At 42.0% G+C, this 17701-nt stretch overlaps 1 protein-coding gene across 6 annotated transcripts in view; it reads left to right on the top strand.

Moving 5' to 3' along the window:
- The window catches only part of MITF (melanocyte inducing transcription factor), a gene marked incomplete at its 5' end in the record, with an annotated part of 109607 nt that extends 92610 nt beyond the window's left edge, over positions 1-16997 (top strand). For 4 of the 6 annotated variants that reach the window (XM_082004424.1, XM_082004425.1, XM_082004428.1 and 1 more), the window contains 5 exons: positions 4955-5072; positions 8256-8312; positions 9326-9401; positions 11071-11218; positions 13987-16997. In XM_082004424.1, coding sequence (XP_081860550.1) covers positions 4955-5072; positions 8256-8312; positions 9326-9401; positions 11071-11218; positions 13987-14388 — 801 coding nt within the window. In that variant the 3' untranslated portion in view covers positions 14389-16997. Of the gene's footprint in view, positions 1-4954; positions 5073-8237; positions 8313-9325; positions 9402-11070; positions 11219-13986 lie in introns of all 6 variants that reach the window. The other 2 variants (XM_082004423.1, XM_082004426.1) reach the window with 1 other exon arrangement.
- Positions 16998-17701: the final 704 nt, after the last annotated feature.

Below are 17701 nucleotides of genomic sequence, written 5' to 3'. Positions count from 1 at the left end.
CTGAGTAGATGTCTGCCAGGGCTGGCATCTGTTTCTTTTTTATCTAGTGCCAAAACTTGCAGCTTACCACGTAGCATTGATTTTGTAGCATAAGTTTACATTTGCTGACAGTACTTGTCTGATGTCATGTTAACTTAGTCCTACGCTCCCACAGATTCCCACAGCCCTCTTGGAGACGTGGTGCATGCCGCAGGAAATGGCCCACCAGCATCCCTTGCTATATAGTGCCCTTTGAGTAGACAGAGGAATAACTGCAGAGTTCTACTGGGAAGAATGTGTTTTTCTTTCATCTAAGATGACTTGAAAAGTGCATCTGTCCTGGAGTTTCCTGGAGAGGAAAACTTAAAAATCCGCCAAAAGATAATTTTCAAGATAGCTACTGTTTTTTTTTTTTTATTGAGGGTTCAGGTTTTTCTGAAGTTCCACTGGATTGGGACCCTTAAATTAGAGGGGACTTGGATTTCTTTGTGCTTTTCTTACTATCTCGTTTCACTGGGACCCCAGCAGTAGCTCTTTGCTTCCAGAGAAGCACATAATGGTACTCTGAGTTCTTTCGGTGCAAGGAGTCCGTGTAGTCAATATTTAGGGTAGTCTGTTTCCCTCCTGCTTGCCGAGTGACAACAAACCTTGTAAAGACTGCCTGATACACATTTGCTGTGAAATTTCAGAATTTCCTCATGAAAATGAAAATTCTTTTAAAATGAAAATCTTTTAAAATAAGGATATGAAATAGTAGAATTAAGACTTTTCTACCAATACATTTAAATTGCTGGATGCAAAAAGCATATTTCAGTCTCTGAATTAACCTGGTACCAATCCTGAAGAGATGGAAATTGAACCATGTTTCCCAGCAGTTGGTTTGGGAAAAAAATGAACCTGATGTAACAGACTCTTTTCTTTTGGAACAGGATTTAGCTCTTAAAACATGCAACATTTAACTAAAAAGGAATTAATGTCTGTAGACTGAGCTAAGTAGAGGTGGAAGAAATCAAGAGAGGAAATGGTCTCTAAAGATACACAACCTATAAATAGCTGTGCTGAGACTACAACAAAGGCTGCTATTGTTCCATAACCAACAAAGAACAAAAGGACCAGTTTGTTACATTTGGTAACAGTACTTAATTGATAAGTAAAATCAGAGATTTCTGTGTAGAGCGAGCTAAGGGAAATTTCCAAGTACCTCTTAACTGAAAAGGCCTCATTGCAATCAGCTGCTAGTGGAAGTGTTTGTAAACTTTGGTATTGGGTCACAAGTTAGCTGGCTTTGCTTCTGTGGTGAAAGGCATCACAAAACGGTCGCTAGTTTGCTGAGAGGGTTTTCTGTGTAGATATGACCTAGTAACTGAATTGCTAGGTACTGTGTAAAGTACTCTTGTATGCAAGGTTGAGATGCCAACTAATTCATCCAAATAATCAATTTCTAGCAAGAGTCTGACATGGAAAGCAGCATGAGTATGTGCCGCTCCACTTCTAAATGTGACTTTCCTGTGGAAGTTAAAGTCCAGAAGTAGAGAGGAGTCTTATTTCAGGGACTGCTGCTGAGCATGTGCTTGTAGGTAAGGGAATAACACAATATGCGGTAGGCTGCACGTGCTGGGGAACAGCATCCCTCTCAGTGTGTACTGATACCTTAGAAACAACCTTGTTGATCACTCAGCTGATGTCTCAGAGATTTATATAGAGCCCAGATGATCTGAATGTGGGTGCTTGTTTTGTTGGGAGTAGTGGAGGAGAAAGGAAAGCCTCAGATTCCCCTGAATGTATGCTATGATGAGTCTGCAGTAATAATTACCGTATTTGAAATTTCTGTTATATAAAAGCAGTAATTTGTTTGTGCACCTTATGAAGCTAAGGCCTAGAAATATAAAATCTCACAAATGAAGGCTTTTTAGACCATGCTGTTTTAATCAAGATAACAAGCTAAGCCTGGCATAACCCACTCTTCCTTCATTTACTTTTTGGGAGAGTAAAGGTGGATGACCTGAATGATGCTGTATTTAAATTCCTTCTTAGACAGAAGTGGCTAACAAAGCCTTAAGGGAAGCAAATTTAAGTTGGAAGGATGCTAGAGTTTGGTGAAGGCAGAGAAGGAGCCTCCTTAGCACCAGAAAAAGGACATAAAATTCCATGTCTTTCTCAGTGTTGAGACTCACATCTTCCCAATGAAATGGCTGTGGGAGTTCTGAGCATTTTCCTATTGCTTTGTACTTGGCGAAGGGCATGAAAGGCTTGACTGTCTTAATTAGAGCTGAAATGTTTGATTTTCCCCCCCCCCCCCCCCCCCCCCCCAGTTCCTTCCAATCAGAGGCATTTGAAATAAATGCCAGGTGTTGCTGCATTGTGTCTATTATAAGTCTCTTCTGGTTTTCTTTTGGTTTTTTGTTTTGTTTCGGGGTTTTTTTGTCCCATTTCAGCTTAGTGGCTGCTTTTGTGTGCTCACAGCACTGCCAACTTGTCAGTCTCAAACCTATGCCCTCAGCATAGGGATCCTCTCCCCTTTCCAGTTCCCTGAACTCTGCACTAATAACTCTTGGTCTTACATTACAAGTCAATTAATTTTTATTTCTCTGGAACCTGGAATAGAATTGGGAACAGAGGATGTGCCTCAGTTTTCACTTACCTTTAACTGCAGGTGTTTTAGCGATGTGAGATGAGCTGAAGTGTTGAATGCACTTTGTATTTTTCAGGTGAGAGGGGTGGTATAGAGTTAGTCCCAGAGATGTGACTTGCAGCCATCATGGAGAAGAGGCCTCTTGGAGGAATGTGGACCATACATGTAGTCACACTCGTAGTAAAAAGTTAGAACTGAAACTTTGACCTGTGGAGTTCAGCTTGCTGACAAAATTAGTCAAAAGAAAGAAGCCGATGAGCCTCTTCGCTTATGGATCACTGATTTAAACTGAGATTGTCGGCATGTACCTCTAATGTAAATTTCCCTGATAAGACTTCGTGTGTACATGCAAGACCTGCAACGTTCATCTGCTCTGCAAATTTCTCCCTTCATGTTCCTGTATTTAGCTAATGCTGCATCAGCAGTGCTCAGGCTTTGGTTGTTGCACAGCTCTTGGTAGGGTTCCTCTGGTGCTTGCAATTTTGCGGGACTTCAGCATGCACATTCAGCAGCTGCTGCCTGCGCTACATTCCCCTTTTGTGGTGATTGCTTGCACAGATCCCCTTCATTTGCCCAGAAATCTGGCACAGTTTTGATGCCTTTTTTTAAAAACAAAAACAAAACCCAAACAAACCCACAAAAACCACAGAAAACAAACAAACAACCAACCCACCCAAAAATCATAAACCTGTTGTAACAAATAGGGTCCATATTGCAGTAAGTAAAGCAGCTTGGTGACCTTCACTATTCTCCGTGTTTAATTATAACCTAGCTGCTTTCCCGGGCTTCGAGATGCTGGCTTCTAGATTGGGGGGAGGGGAGATGGAGGGAAGAAATAAAAATTTTTACTTTTAATTCCCTGAAATTCCTAATTAGATTTCCCATGTCTGGTTCTGAACTTCAAGTCCCTGGGCTACAAACAAGTTCTTTGTGCTCTGTCCATGCTTAGGAGCATGAATAGAAAAAGCGCATCCAAGTCAGAAGAGTGTATGACGCTATTGCTGTGTCATGGATGCATTTGAGAGGCCAAAAGATACAAGGGTCAGCCTTGTAGAGCAGTGAGAGAGTGGTCACCCTGACATTAATGTGTATACGTCACAACTTGGACCATAGTCTGTGATGGACAGCTGTGACCTTGGATTTATTATAGATGTTCTTTTTTTTTTTTTTTTTTTTATATTCAAGAGCTAAGGGAGGGCAAGGAATTGTAAGGGTGGATCTTGGTGAGAATTCAGGTACATGTTTTCCTTTGTCACTTAAAGATTGAGTCAGGGGACTTCATTTTTGTTGTTGGCCGCTGTCTGTTCAAGACAGGTATCAGCCTGGTTTCTAGCTGGCGGTACTTTTAATGGATGCACATCAACTTTGCTTCTTACGGTAGCTCCAGACGGCAGAGAAATTTTCTTTGGTCTGGCAAGGATCATCAGCATGAGTTTAATAGTCCAGGCTGTGACTCACTCCATTGTATTCAACAGCATTATTTCCATGGGTGTAAAGTTAATGCACTAATCTTTGCAGGATCAGTGTCTTGGAGGGATTGGTTTTCTTTGCAGCAATCATGATAAGAAGTATTGCTACTCAGATAAGATATCAAAGTGTTCTATACCTGTCTTTTCAAAACCTAGTTTGCAAATAAAAAAGAGATGGGTAAAATAATCCACTCAGGATAAACTTATTTAAATATGTTTCAATTTAAAGAGATAGCCTTGATAAGTCCTGTTGGAATACTATCCTATTTCTGTATAAATCTCCTTGCTTAAACATACCTAAATAAGAATAGCAGAATGAACGAGTAATTGAGGAAGCTTAATGTCAAAATAATATTCCTCCTACTGATGCGTGTTCTTGTTACGTAAGTTAAGTAAACTTAAATATTTTCTGTGTAGGTAGCTTTCAAATCACATGAAAAATGTGATTGATTAATACAGTGTTTTCCCTCAAGCAAGTGACATCTTGCTAAGTACTTTCACTCACATATTCCTGGGAAAATGGGGGCTTCCTTCAGGAGTGTTCTGTAGGGTCTTTCAGATTTTTTGAGTAAGAGAAGTGATGGGGGTACAGATGTAATAGTTTCACTGAAAAATAAGGAGCAACAATACAGCAATATTGTCAGCGTGTTACTACTTCTGCATATTCTTGAGGAGAGGAGACAGAATTTTCCCAATGTAGGTATTTTATTCCTCGTGCCCGTGCATATGTGCGACTTCTGCTGACCTTACTGCACGCTCTGTTTGCACATGGAAAAGAGCACAGATTTCTTAGCAGATCCTAACTCTGTTCTTCTGTACAAAGCCTTTCATAAGGGCAAAACAAATGATCCTTTTCCTTGTTTATCTTTTCCAGTTGCCTGTGTCTGGCAATTTGATTGACCTTTATGGCAACCAAAGCATGCCTCCTCCAGGACTAAACATCAGCAACTCATGTCCAGCTAATCTTCCTAATATAAAAAGGGAGCTCACAGGTAAATATGTCTATAATACCACCTTGGAGCAATAGTATAATTGTTTTGAATTCAGGTGATATTGGACATAATTTCTGTTATGAGAAAGAATTTATAGATGAATAGTTACATTTTGCTTTGCAGACCATTTTTTAGCAGACATATTAGCCTGCAGTGCAGTTGTGTTCATTTGCGGGCATGTGTGTGTTCACTGTGACAAATCAAGATAAAGTCCCTAGTTGTTGCAGTGAAATCTGCACCTTGAAAACATTGTGTTACAGGAAGCCTCCGTGCATCTCTTGCAGGTCTCTCTTCTAGTTTGGGCTTATTGTTTGCTCTATCAACACCAAGCTTGAACAACTTCACATCTGGAGTCTCTGTGGGATTCATGTTGAGGAATGCTACATGTTGAGGCTTTACTCTAGTGGGGGGGGCAGTAATGAACAAATAGCCTGTTGTAATATGAAATCCAGACACTTAGATCCTGTAAAATGTAAAATTAGGCACTTGAGAGAGAATATGCTGCATCTCTTAGATGAAAATGAGGTATGCTGTCAATTCCTTGTCATGTTGGTTATTCCAGCAGTGCTGTGAATAAGCTGTGGGAGGCTGGGGGAGAGCTGGGGGACATTAAAAGCTTACTTCTCTCAAGCACATGTGCACAGAAGCTAAATAGTTTGAAGAAAGAAATAAGTTTCGTATTCTCGAGCATGTTTTAATTTTGCTGTTGTTCTTCCCTTGAAAGGATGTAACCACATGTAGCACACAGTATACAAGGGAAACTTGTCTGCTGGAGGAACAAATGGAGATCAGTTCTAGAACCGATGACAAAATCATCTTAATACCCAGAAATGGCAGTTCTTAAGCCCAGCAGGGAGTCATACTGTGTGGAGTATGGTAGAGGCATACTTTCTCTCTTGTCTGTCATCTTTCTGGGTTTCTGTTATGAAAACTCACAGGCTGACTCAGCTGCAAAGCAGGTTCTGGGCAGGAATTAGTTTAAGTAGAGCAGTTTTAATAGCCCAGGAGTCAGCTTCTCAGGAGGAAATGCCACATCTCTGAGCTGGCGGATATTCACGTTTATATGACTGCACAAAATTTGAGTTCAGCACCAAATGAAGATGCACAAACTGCACAATGATTTGTAGCTGCTAGAAAAAGAAAAGCATGTACAGCGATGGAACTATGTTAAGAGGAGGGTGGGAAGGAATGAGAACTACTCAAAGTCCTGCATTACACACGGTTTCATGCCCCAGTTGTAGAAAGTCAAAGATGGCTGTAGACTCCAAATTAAACATCCAACTCATCAGATGTCCAGGCTGGTGGATTCACTGTAGACAGTTGTGTAAGAATTCAGAAAGAAAGGGGAAATTGGTGCGTGGTCTTATGGAAGTCCTCAGTACATAAAAGTAGACCTGAACGAAGTTAAATGTCTGTATGCTACATTCACCTGTACACAGAAACAATTTAGATGAGTGCTTTTTCTGTTCAAAATATATGCTAGCAGATTGCATTTAGTTTAGGAGAGGTTTAGGAATTAAACTCAAATTTAACAGCAGTTACTTTGACATTGATCTGGCCAAGCCTTTGTGTAGAAAGCACTATTGATGGTGCTTTCTGACAGCCAGTGATTTTAAAGTCAGCATGTTATTGCAGGCAGGAGTCTTTTGGTTCTCCATTTCCTGATTTTGCTGTTGAAACTAGACTGGAGAGAGCTTGCAATGTTTCAATCTAGCATTTATCAGAAACCTTTCTCCATCCTACTGTGTAAATATCAAAATTATGAAGAACCAAGAAAAGTCAAATCCCAGCATCTGATGTTGATGATGGTTGTGAGTTCTTAGCTGTAGTTACTGAAGCATTTAATGGGAATCCTGCTCGCCCAGGAGTGCAGTTTCCATCAGTTTTTGCCTTACAAACATCATACCTGTTTCATAAGGCAATGCTAGATTAAGCCCAAATGTCATTGAGACTACAATAGCCTTTCAAGCCTTTTTTGGGGTCTTTTGGGAGCCTAGCAAAGAAGATGATGTCTTGTTATCCTGCACATAATATTGGGGTCGCTCTGTATTCTAAGTAATGAAGTAGGCAACTTGCAGTACTCCAGGGGAAACCCAGTTTTGAATTGGGTGGAATATAATCCCTGTTCTATAAAAATATAAGAATACAGGAAAGAAACCTGTTGGAATGAGTGAGGGGGTTTGTTTCCATAACAGACGGTGTGATAGTAGATCACATATTCGCTTGTCCTCATTGACTGACTGCAAAACTAAATAACGCTTGCTGGTTTTGAGATTTAAATGCAACAGGGCAAGGATTAATGACCTCACCCTTTTTAAAAACTAAAAGTGATCGAGCAAACAACAACAAAAAAATTAAAATTGCCTGAGAAATGTAAGATCAAATGAGAACTGAGAGTAACAAATTTAGTTATGCTTTTGCATGAACTATGTGTGCTGAAGTCCAATGATAGATGTGTGAAACAAAGTTAAGAACAGGTCTGAGTCGAGGAGACAACTGGTGTGCAGCATGGTTGTAATTATTTTTCTTTTTGCTTTTCCTGAAGCAAGGACCATTGTTTTCTAGTAATATCGCTAATAAAGGTGTTGAACTTTTGAACTCTCTTTCACATGAGAACAGTTAGTGTAGCTGGCAAATACAGTAGTCGTTAATAGGTCGCTTAAGTCATACCCTGAGTCTTGTGGTGATGTGCATGCACGTGCCTCAAAAGGACGTAGCCTTAATTCCGGTGAGTAGAGCCTCTGACTCCTGACTGTTTCACATCCTGCGCAGGTAGCAACGCAATAAGCATGCTGTTCCTCTGGTTCAGCTGCTGTGTGGTGCGTAAGCGTGCCAGCTGTATGTAAATGCAGGAGAATTGTTGAATTTCAGCAGTTTGTTGTCCTCAAATACCTTGCTGAATCAGGGCCTCCGTGGGAAACATTCTTGTCACAGAAGTCAGTAGTGAAGTATGGGAATGGATGCTCCCCAGGTGCAGGGATGAAGTTCAACACCAGCGTTGCAGTTTGGCAGTCACAGCTTACTGTACAGACCCTTCTCACTCATTGGAATGGGTGTAGTAATTGGTTTGACAAATATCGATCAGGTTTCCTGCACAAATGTTTCACAGGCTGAAACGCTGTGTTTGAATTACTTTAATTCTAATTACTTCATTCACATGCACAGCATGTATTTTTCCTACAGAGTCAGAAGCAAGAGCGTTGGCTAAGGAGAGGCAAAAGAAAGACAATCACAACTTGAGTAAGTTTTGGTTCCTTTGCATTTTGCACCAACTCTAGTAACGATTTTAGGTGTTACGTGTTTAAATGCTGGTGTGTGAAGTCTGAATGAGACACTGCATGTAGTATATGGTACCAGCTCATTGTGTTATGCCCATAGATCAAATATCCAAGTTCTTGTGAAATGCATGCTTAAATCTACTACTAAATTCTAAACCTCCCCCAATAAGACAAGTGAATGGCTGGTTGTTATCAATGGAATTACTGGGAATGGTGTTTGATCCAGTTGCTTTTAACAAATCCACCTTGCAAAATTTTACCTTTTTTTTTTATCTAAAATCTTAGATGTGGTCAGTTTGTGACTTTAAATATCAGTATGCTTCCTCAGTGTGGCAATTCCATAAATTCCATTTTTTAAGGGAATGCATATTTCCAAGTTGGAAAAAACATCTTAAAATAATGAGTTTCTTATGACTTAAAAGGACAACTTAAGGATCCTTTATATTTTCTGTTACTAGAAAAAAGGAATTGTTTCATGCCTTCAGCTACTCAGAAACCTTTTCCATAGCATGAAATGCTAATGCAGGAAAATTGGTATTTAAGTTTGACTTTTGGATCTCAAAATGTTGCACCTGGAAGAGTACTTTAAAAAAAAAAAAAAAAAAAAAAGGCTATACATTTTGTCCCTTTTCCTGCTTTGGGATTTTCTTGAACATCTAAATTTTTGTCTCTGAATTTGTCTGATGTTTTTCCCTAGGAAAATATTCGCTTCCCTGTTGAGTCCTGTGCTAACACAGGTTTTTAGAGTCTCAGTTTAACTTTGCCCCTTCAGCAGTCCCACATTTTTACAGTATACACAGAACTTCTGTCTTAGTGTGTCCATGTATAGGAGAGCAAAATAAATTACTCTGTCACTGGATTTTAAGCTTCATGCAAACATTACAAAGGTGCTTAAAGAAATCTTTGATGAAACACTTTAAATGTTGTAATCAAGTATGAATATTACTTGTAACATTTGTGCTGTTTTTCCTAAAGTTGAACGAAGAAGAAGATTTAATATTAATGATCGTATAAAAGAACTAGGCACTTTGATACCCAAGTCAAACGACCCGTAAGTATAATGTGCCCAAGGAGGCTGCGGGAGGGAGGTGTTAAAAGGAAAAAATCTTAGGGGAGAAAAATAATTAAAAAAAAAAAAAAATCTTGAGTTTTCTTGTATGGTCTTGGCACTCTGTAACTGTAGAAATGCTTGAAGGTTCTATTATATTTTTTGAAGATTGTTTTGGGGTTTATTTTTTCTATTTTGGAACTTGCTTAGATTTATATTAATTTGAAGATTTTTGTCACAACACAGTCACCGTACTGCTGTGCAGCAGCTCAGCACCCATCAGCACCCTGTGCTTTGGCAGGGCTGGGGTTGGTGCTAGGAATGGCTGCCTTACCAGAGACAGAGCTGTCAGGATGTAAAACCTCAGTCTAGTCTTGCTGCTTAGCTGGCTGCCTGGCTGCTTGTCTTGCTAAATGATTCTTTTAATTTATTAGATGTCATAGCTTGGCAAGACAGAACTAATCCCTCTCTCTCTGAAAATGGAGGGCAGTTCATGTGGGGTGCTGTCATATTCCCCTACCCTCCAAGAAGAAAGAAGAAAGATGAAGTGCATAGCTGTGTCTGTTCACTGATAATTTGCCAGTGTTTGTGGTAATTTCCCAGTAGTTCTTTTAGGTAATTTTACTGCTACTAACTTATCTTAACATTTTCCCAAGGCTGATTCAACAGCAAGGAACCCCCCTTGCTCTGGAGCTTGGCAGGCTCACTTAAATCTGAATCAATGCCCTGTGATGCTTTTAGGGAGAGTTTCCAATATGTTAAGGCAGTTGCTCATGGAGCAACTCATAGCTACTCTTGAGAGAGACAATGTTGCATGGTATCAACCTACAGGGCCGGTGGATCTTTGGTCTGATAGTCTGCAGTAAACTTTTTTTATTTGGGGAAAGTAAGATGATGTGGGGGAGCGGATGATGGCAGGCAGTCTCTCTCTCTAAAGCGAGTGTGGGAGGAATAATGTGGGAGAAGCGGTACGGGAGCCACGTATCCCTTGACTGAAGAACCATCACCCCTAGGCTGCAATGTGGCATTTGTATTTTATCCAGAGTTTGTTCAAAGCACCTGAACATGCTGCTGTATTGCTCTCTTCGCTTCCTACCGTAACACAGCTGTGATACAGTGCCACCAGGAGGACTGTTGCTTGCTGCTTCTTGGGAGCTAAAGGGCCCCAGGTCTTTCTCCCGCAGAAGCACCAGATCATATATGGTCCTTTAATTCCCCAGCTGAAGTCCGGCACCACCCAGACAGCAAGCCGTGCCATCTTCGAGAAGAGTCTCGTGGGGTTTTTTTGTAGTTGCCGTCTTGCAGCCTTGCCATAAGGCAACGAAAGCAGCCCCTGGTCTTCAGTGGCTCTGCCCAGCGCTGGTCCCAAACCATGCGGAAGGTGGGGGCTCGGCCCTGGGGGGCTGCGGGGAGCCTGGGTGGCCGCAGGACAGTGCCTGGGCTCCGCGCCCTGCGGCTGGGCCGGGGCTGCCCGCAGGCTGCGCACAACAGCTGTGCTCTGGCCCCCTCCGGTGATTTCAAATGCCTTCTGTGTGCTTAAACCTGGACGAAATATTAGCCAGGCGTGATGTATGTATGAGGTGTAATCATAGCTGCCGACGTGAAGGTAGTGACTATAAAATAAAGCCTCCCCAAGAGCCTTAACTCTTCGTTATTTTTATTGCTTTCAAAGGGATATGCGCTGGAATAAGGGAACTATTCTAAAAGCGTCAGTGGACTACATCCGTAAGCTGCAAAGAGAACAGCAACGCACAAAGGAGCTTGAGAACAGACAGAAGAAGTTGGAACATGCCAACAGGCACCTGCTGCTCAGAATACAGGTTTGCTGATAAATAAGCTGCGAATGCTCTTGATGTTGCAGTGTGTGACTGCACATAACAGTAACTGAAGCTTCTTTGTAGGAATGTGGGTTAGAAGGAACCACCACTTGAATAAACAGTGACCAATGCGGAGATGTCTGCGGAGATTTTTACAGGGGAAAAAACAGGATACATTAGTTTTAAAAAAAAAAAAAAAAAAACAAACCACAAACAAACTCCAGCACTCTAGTAAAGCACTTTAGGGATGGTCTATTTTTGTTCTACTATGGCCAACATAAGTTGCTAGCCATACTATAAGAATGATTTATATGGTAATACTTCTTTTTTGGGGGTGCCAGACCTAAGGGATTGGGACTTCATATGTGATTGATTTGTTGATAGTGATCAAATTCAGCTCAACTGTTTGGGAGTTTGTTCATGTTAGTTGTTTTGTTTGTGGATTTTTTTTGACCTGTAGCTGTAGCGCTTGTTTTCTTTTCTTCAGAAGCAGTTTCAGATGAAAAGCAATAAATAAAATCTTTTTGTTTTGCTTGTGAGTTTTCTAACTTGTGTGGGGACCAATTTAGGCCCTGTTTGTCAGAGAAGCTCCACAGCTTACAGTCTCCTACATCTGATCTCTTACTACTTCTCTGTCAGCCTCTCCCTGATGCTCTGTAGGAATCTGTTATCTGCTTTCTGGTGGAGGGTGAACACTGCTTGCAGGACAAAATGTGTGGAGAGGGCAGTATCGGTGACAGACGCTGCAGCACTGTATCTTGAGTTCACCGTAGGTATCTTGGGGACTGGCAGCTCTATTTAATGTTGAGGCTGCCCTGGTTTGTCTGAGAGCAGTTGCAGAGAAGCACACCTCATGTGTGCGCTCCAGGAGTGTTTGCAGCAAGACAGCTAAGAGCTATGGATGTTGAGCTGCTTTTTTTTGTCTGAGGAGCTATGGTTGGTTGTCCTCCTTGTTCCTTGAAGTCTGTTGGACAGTGAAACAGTTCTCCTCAACACTGAAAAGCAGCAGGTGGCATGAAGATGTTTTCTGCATGGGGGGTTGCCTTGTTAGATTCACCCAGCTTCCCAGTAGCCTGTATTACACAGAGGTTTAGGGGTGAGAACTCTGTTTCTCTAACTAATTTCGTTGCCTTCACCTCAAGCTGAATATGAAACCTTAGCCTTGCTAAGGCCTTGCAGCCTACACAGCCTTTGTTGTCAGCTCTGTTCTCCAGGTGGGCAAAGATAGCAGATATCCACCCCTCTCCAGAAAAGGGTGATTAAAGAAGTATATCTAGAGTTGGGTATAAGAACACGTAACACGGAGACAGTGATGTTCCGGATGTTCTCATGCCGCTGTTCCCCTGCAGTGCGAACAGCTGAACTCCGCATGCAGGCTGCAGTGTGCCAGGCTGGCTGCTGTGTCAGGAGACCCCTGAGCCACAGCACGGCTAATCCACAAAATAGATAATGAAGCTAGAAATACCTGAGAGTCAAGTGTGGCAGTAAACAGCTTTAAAATAGAACAGGCTGGGATGAGCTTCAGCGCAGTTTTTGTACTTTGTTGAGCAATCTGTTTGTTAGAATGAGAAGAGAAAGATGCATGACCCTTCTGCAGAGCAATGTCAAGCAGTGGTATTTCAAAGCCAAGTCAGATCACTTTTTAAGCATCTTTCATCTTCCTTTGTATTATCCATCTGCTCTGGCTCCTTCTTCAATCAAAGTAACACAAAAACCAGACCCTTGAATAATGGGCAATACCTCTGGCAGCAAATAACCTAAAGTCTGTATTTTCCTGTGTTGTTTGATTCTGATTAAGCACAGAATAAGCAACTCCTGATTTTGACATGTTAGCTCATGAAAGAAGTGCTTCCTTCTTCCACCTTTTCCATTGATCTTGCAGTGTGTCATTACGAGCTTGTTGTCTTAGCTTGAAAATGGAAAAAAGGCTATTAATCAGCCTCACTGATAGGAATATCCAGAAACAGGACGATCACAACAGTGATTGTGATTGCCTAATACAACACATAAGTAGAAGCAAAACATCGCTCTTACTGCTGCATTTAAAAAAGGGCATTTTAAGTGAATTCTTCTATTATCTGTCTTCCGTCAAGTGCATCTGTGTGATTAAATGTGAGTGTGGGGTTTAAACTTTTCATGAAGATTCAAAGAATCCCAGCTGTGTGTGAAGTCTAAAGCCTTCCTATGACTTGCCTATAATTTTTCAGTGCAGAAATAGCATTGCTCAGTTTTGGCTGACCTCTTTAGCTCCAGCTCTACCAGACTTGTAGAATGAGAAATGTTCCCCTTTCAGCGTCTCAGCAGGAAATGACAAGCATCATACAGATATGCTATGCTTTCACATATGGCTTCTTAAAAAGTACTGAGTGTATGCTTCTGTGATTTCTTCCCCCCTCCCCAAACTTTTACCTGCTTTCCTCACCTGACCTGGTGCCAAACTTACCTACTGTGGCACTGGTTTGAGAAGAGGCCCGAGGGGAAACATGTCTGTTCTACAGGGCGCTGGGTTTTGGCTCTGGTATAGATTCTGGGGAGAAGTGTGAAGGACCTGTGTGGGATGGTGTTCACCCACCGCTTCAAGAGACTAATGTTCAGGTGAAAATCTGCAGGGCAGAAGTGTACGAGGTACAGGCACTTGTCGCTACTGGAAAGGGAGGAAACTGTTTGTGTACAACAGAAGGAAACTGTGAATTGCAGTACACAAAAGCGTAAGATGACAGATTTTGCTTTCAGTTTTTTTTTTTTAATTTGTGCCTTATCCTCCTTCACAGGAACTTGAGATGCAAGCTCGGGCACACGGACTGTCCCTTGTTCCATCTACAGGCCTTTGTTCCCCTGATATGGTCAACAGGGTCATCAAACAAGAGCCTGTGCTGGACAACTGCAACCAAGACATCATGCCGCACCACACAGACCTGTCTTGCACTACCACCCTTGATCTCACTGACGGTACCATCACCTTCAGTGACAACCTTGGAAATGTGACTGAACCAGCTGGCACTTACAGTGTTCCTGCAAAAATGGGATCTAAACTGGAAGATATCTTGATGGACGATACCCTCTCCCCTGTCGGAGTAACTGACCCGCTACTTTCCTCTGTGTCTCCTGGAGCATCGAAGACGAGTAGCAGGCGGAGCAGCGTGAGCATGGAAGACACCGATCATGCTTGTTAGCATATACTTGGCACACCTTTCATAAACTGCGTTGTTTCTTGATCAGTAGATTAAATAATTTACCTTTTGTAGAATTTTTTGATTTTTTTTTTTTCCTTGTGCTTCATCAGTAGCCCAGTGTGTGTGCGTGTGTGTATATATTATATATATAGGAATTTTTTTTAGAATTTTTGTGAAGAAACTTGTATATTCTATTTTAAAACTACCAACGCCTCCAAAATATTGTACAGCATATGTACAGTATCTGTGAACTGGATTCGCCAAGAACTTTGAACTGGTCAAATCTACTCAAAGCAATAGAATTACAAATGAAGAGTCTGTTTCTACTGGGGGGGTGGGAGGAATCGTAGAATTGTAAATGCAACCTATTTACTTGGAAACAAAATGTAAAGTTAAAGAATGTAAAGAAGCCAAAAAACAAGTCCCATTTGTAACTGTATTAATTGAATAGTGCTGCCTTAAAGATACAGTGTCCCTCAAACGTTGGTCTTTACATGACAAGTGTTTAGGGAAGAGCACCCACCCTACTCCACTCAGAATACAAACAACAACAAGAAGTGTTAAGACATCCTGATTCTATTGATTGTGATATAAAACGCTATTGCTGAAAATTGCAGGGAGATGCGAGTCTCTTCCTCAGAGTGCCATTTAATTTCACTCTGAGCTGATGTGGGTTTTCCTTTTGATCATGGTTCGAGTTTTTCTCTTAGATTTTTATTTTGTTTTGTACCACTCATTGATGGCTTGCCAACCGTAAACCAAGCAGGAGCACTGTAAGTTGGTATATGCTCTTTGGACAAAAGAAATTGATGTGTTTTATCAGCTGGGCACATAATGTTGTACATATCTAATTGGCTTTATTTTTTTTTTTAAATTGCATTGTACAGTTTATTTTGATTTGCATGGATTCCTTAGTTATCCTCAACTTTTTGTTTTAAATATATTTGTATTTCATTTGTAAGATTTTTGCCTCTTAATATATCGCAACAATTTTTTGACATTTTTAAAACTCATTGGAAGTTTTCTGCATTCTTTATAAACACTTGAAAGGAAGCTTTTATGCAGGGTTCTGTGTTTTAAGAGAGATTTTGAGAATATTTTGTATATTACAGTCTCACTTTGAAAATGTTTTTAAACACATTTAAGGTAGAGTACAAATTTAGATTAGGTAATAAAACAACTCTGTAGAGAAACTGAACTTACATATTTATTTTTAGTGATACAGAAAAAGTAGTAATATGCTTGGAAACATATGTAGTTAATATACCCGTTATAGTAATTTGTGTTTTATTTCAGCACTGGGGCTGACATAAGAAAAAAACAAACAAACAAAAAAAAGAGTAAATTACTGTATCTGCAAATAACTGTTACTTGATACCAACGTTATTAATTTTTAACATGCAACAATGTTGTAAAAGTAGTTCGGTGCATTATCTACTCAAGTGTAGTCCTATGCAATAACGGTAGTTACACTCGTATTGTATCAAGCCTAGGTGTTCTACAGAGGTGACACGCGGTGTTACGGGCTAGACGGATTGAATGGATTTCTCAGTAGCAGCCTACAGCTGACCCGCGAGCGGCAGGCAAACGTATCTCGTTCAGAATGAAGTGCCTTAAACTCTAGTTGTAGTCTTCCTCGGCTAGCACTGACTGAAGTGTGGCGTAGGAGAGAGCTTTAGGGTGGTGGCTTGTAGGACGTTGGAGTGTAGCATGGTGCCTACGTACAGAAACAAGAGCTTCCCGTTCTCCTTTGTGCTACACTGGAAATTCCATAGGATAAGTGAAATGGTTAGTGACTTGAGTGCCAGTTTGGCAGGCTTTAATAAGGAAGCCTTTGTTGCAGCAGTTAGTGTTCAGAGATCAAATGTGAATTGGGTAGCGATGGGACAGCCGGGGACAGCGTCAGGAGTTCCCATAGCCTGCGGCGCGGCTCGCTGAGCTTTCACCCAAACGTTTCCCCATGAAAGGTTTCTGGAGGTGTCCCCTGCCTGGCACCGCTCCTCCCGGCGGCGAGGGGCGTGGGACTCGGCGGGGACGCAGCTTGCTGATACGGTACTCTGGGGTCTACGTTCGTGTCGCTCTTTCTGTGGCTGTTGCTGGCTGCATCCGGCGATCTCTGTTTCCGCTGGAGGAGCGAGCTATGTGTTAGCATTGATGCAGCCACCGGGTTGTGGCTTTTCTTTTTTCCTTTTTTATTTTTTGAAGGAGGAGCTGGAGTTAAGATTGTAATGATGCCTCTCCCTCCAACCCTCCCACCCCAGACAGCTTTTGGGAATGTGTCTTTCCTAGGGTAGTGAAGCTCTGGCTCGGGGCAGGACCCAGGAGGCTGCAGGATGCACCGCGGCCATCGTGGTCCTCGGGCAGGGAAATTCCCTGCGAGGCAGCTTTGCCGTAGTTAGCTCCGGGTCGAGTATGCACGTACAGGCTTCTGGTGCTGCCGTTTGGTAATGATGACAGGTAAGGAGAATCAGGTCTGTAAAGTGCTTGTAGCTGTAACACAGGGTTGCGTTACCCGTCCCTGTTAAAATGGGACAGCTCTGCAGCATTGTACAAAATCAGGGTGTGCACGCTTGAGTGTAGTAACTGAAAACCACTGAATATATTGAATAAGGCTTTGGGTTTGATGCCCATGCTGGACATCCAGAAATTGAAGTCTAGACTGTGGTATATAAATGTTTTTCAAGCTTATGTGAAACTCTGGTATTCACTGACAGCCATGACTTCTGATTTTTGGCTGCATGCTGTGTGGAGATGAGTTAGGATTCAAGGAAAACCGTTACATCAAGAGCTGGATTTCTTGATAAGAGTCGCTGTGGCCCCAGCAGCTGTGTTGTGTGTTCCCCGCACATTGAGTTGCTCTGGGGTCACACGAGACTCGGCTGTGCCCTGCTCACTCTTCACCCCGTGTTTCCTTAGGCTACAGCCCTCCGCTGAGCTTGCCCACCTGTTGAGTGGATGCGTGTTGGCACTGCAGTGGGGACACCTCTAGGACACATGGACCTCTGGGGGGGGGGGGGCAAACTGGAGATGTCTTTGCGCATCATGAAATGCGTGGCCGTGACATTTTACAGGGGATCGATGGCAAAGGACAGAGACGTCCATTAGAGGCAGGGTTTGGCATGAGCTAGGTGGAGTGAGGTGGACGGAAGTCGTTGCCCAGGCTGATGACGGTGTCTTGTGTGACACGGGGCCGGCAGTGGCTTCCCTGAGCGGGTGGACGGGCTACCTACCAGTTCTCACTTTGCCAAAGCCATGCAACAAGCAGGAACATGCAGAGTACCATGAAGTTCTTCCTTACTGCTTTTGGCCTACA

The sequence above is a fragment of the Phaethon aethereus genome (genome assembly GCF_964289735.1).
Source record: "Phaethon aethereus genome assembly, chromosome: 11".
NCBI classification, from domain to species: domain Eukaryota; kingdom Metazoa; phylum Chordata; class Aves; order Phaethontiformes; family Phaethontidae; genus Phaethon; species Phaethon aethereus.
This window is presented reverse-complemented; position numbering and strand designations above follow the sequence as displayed.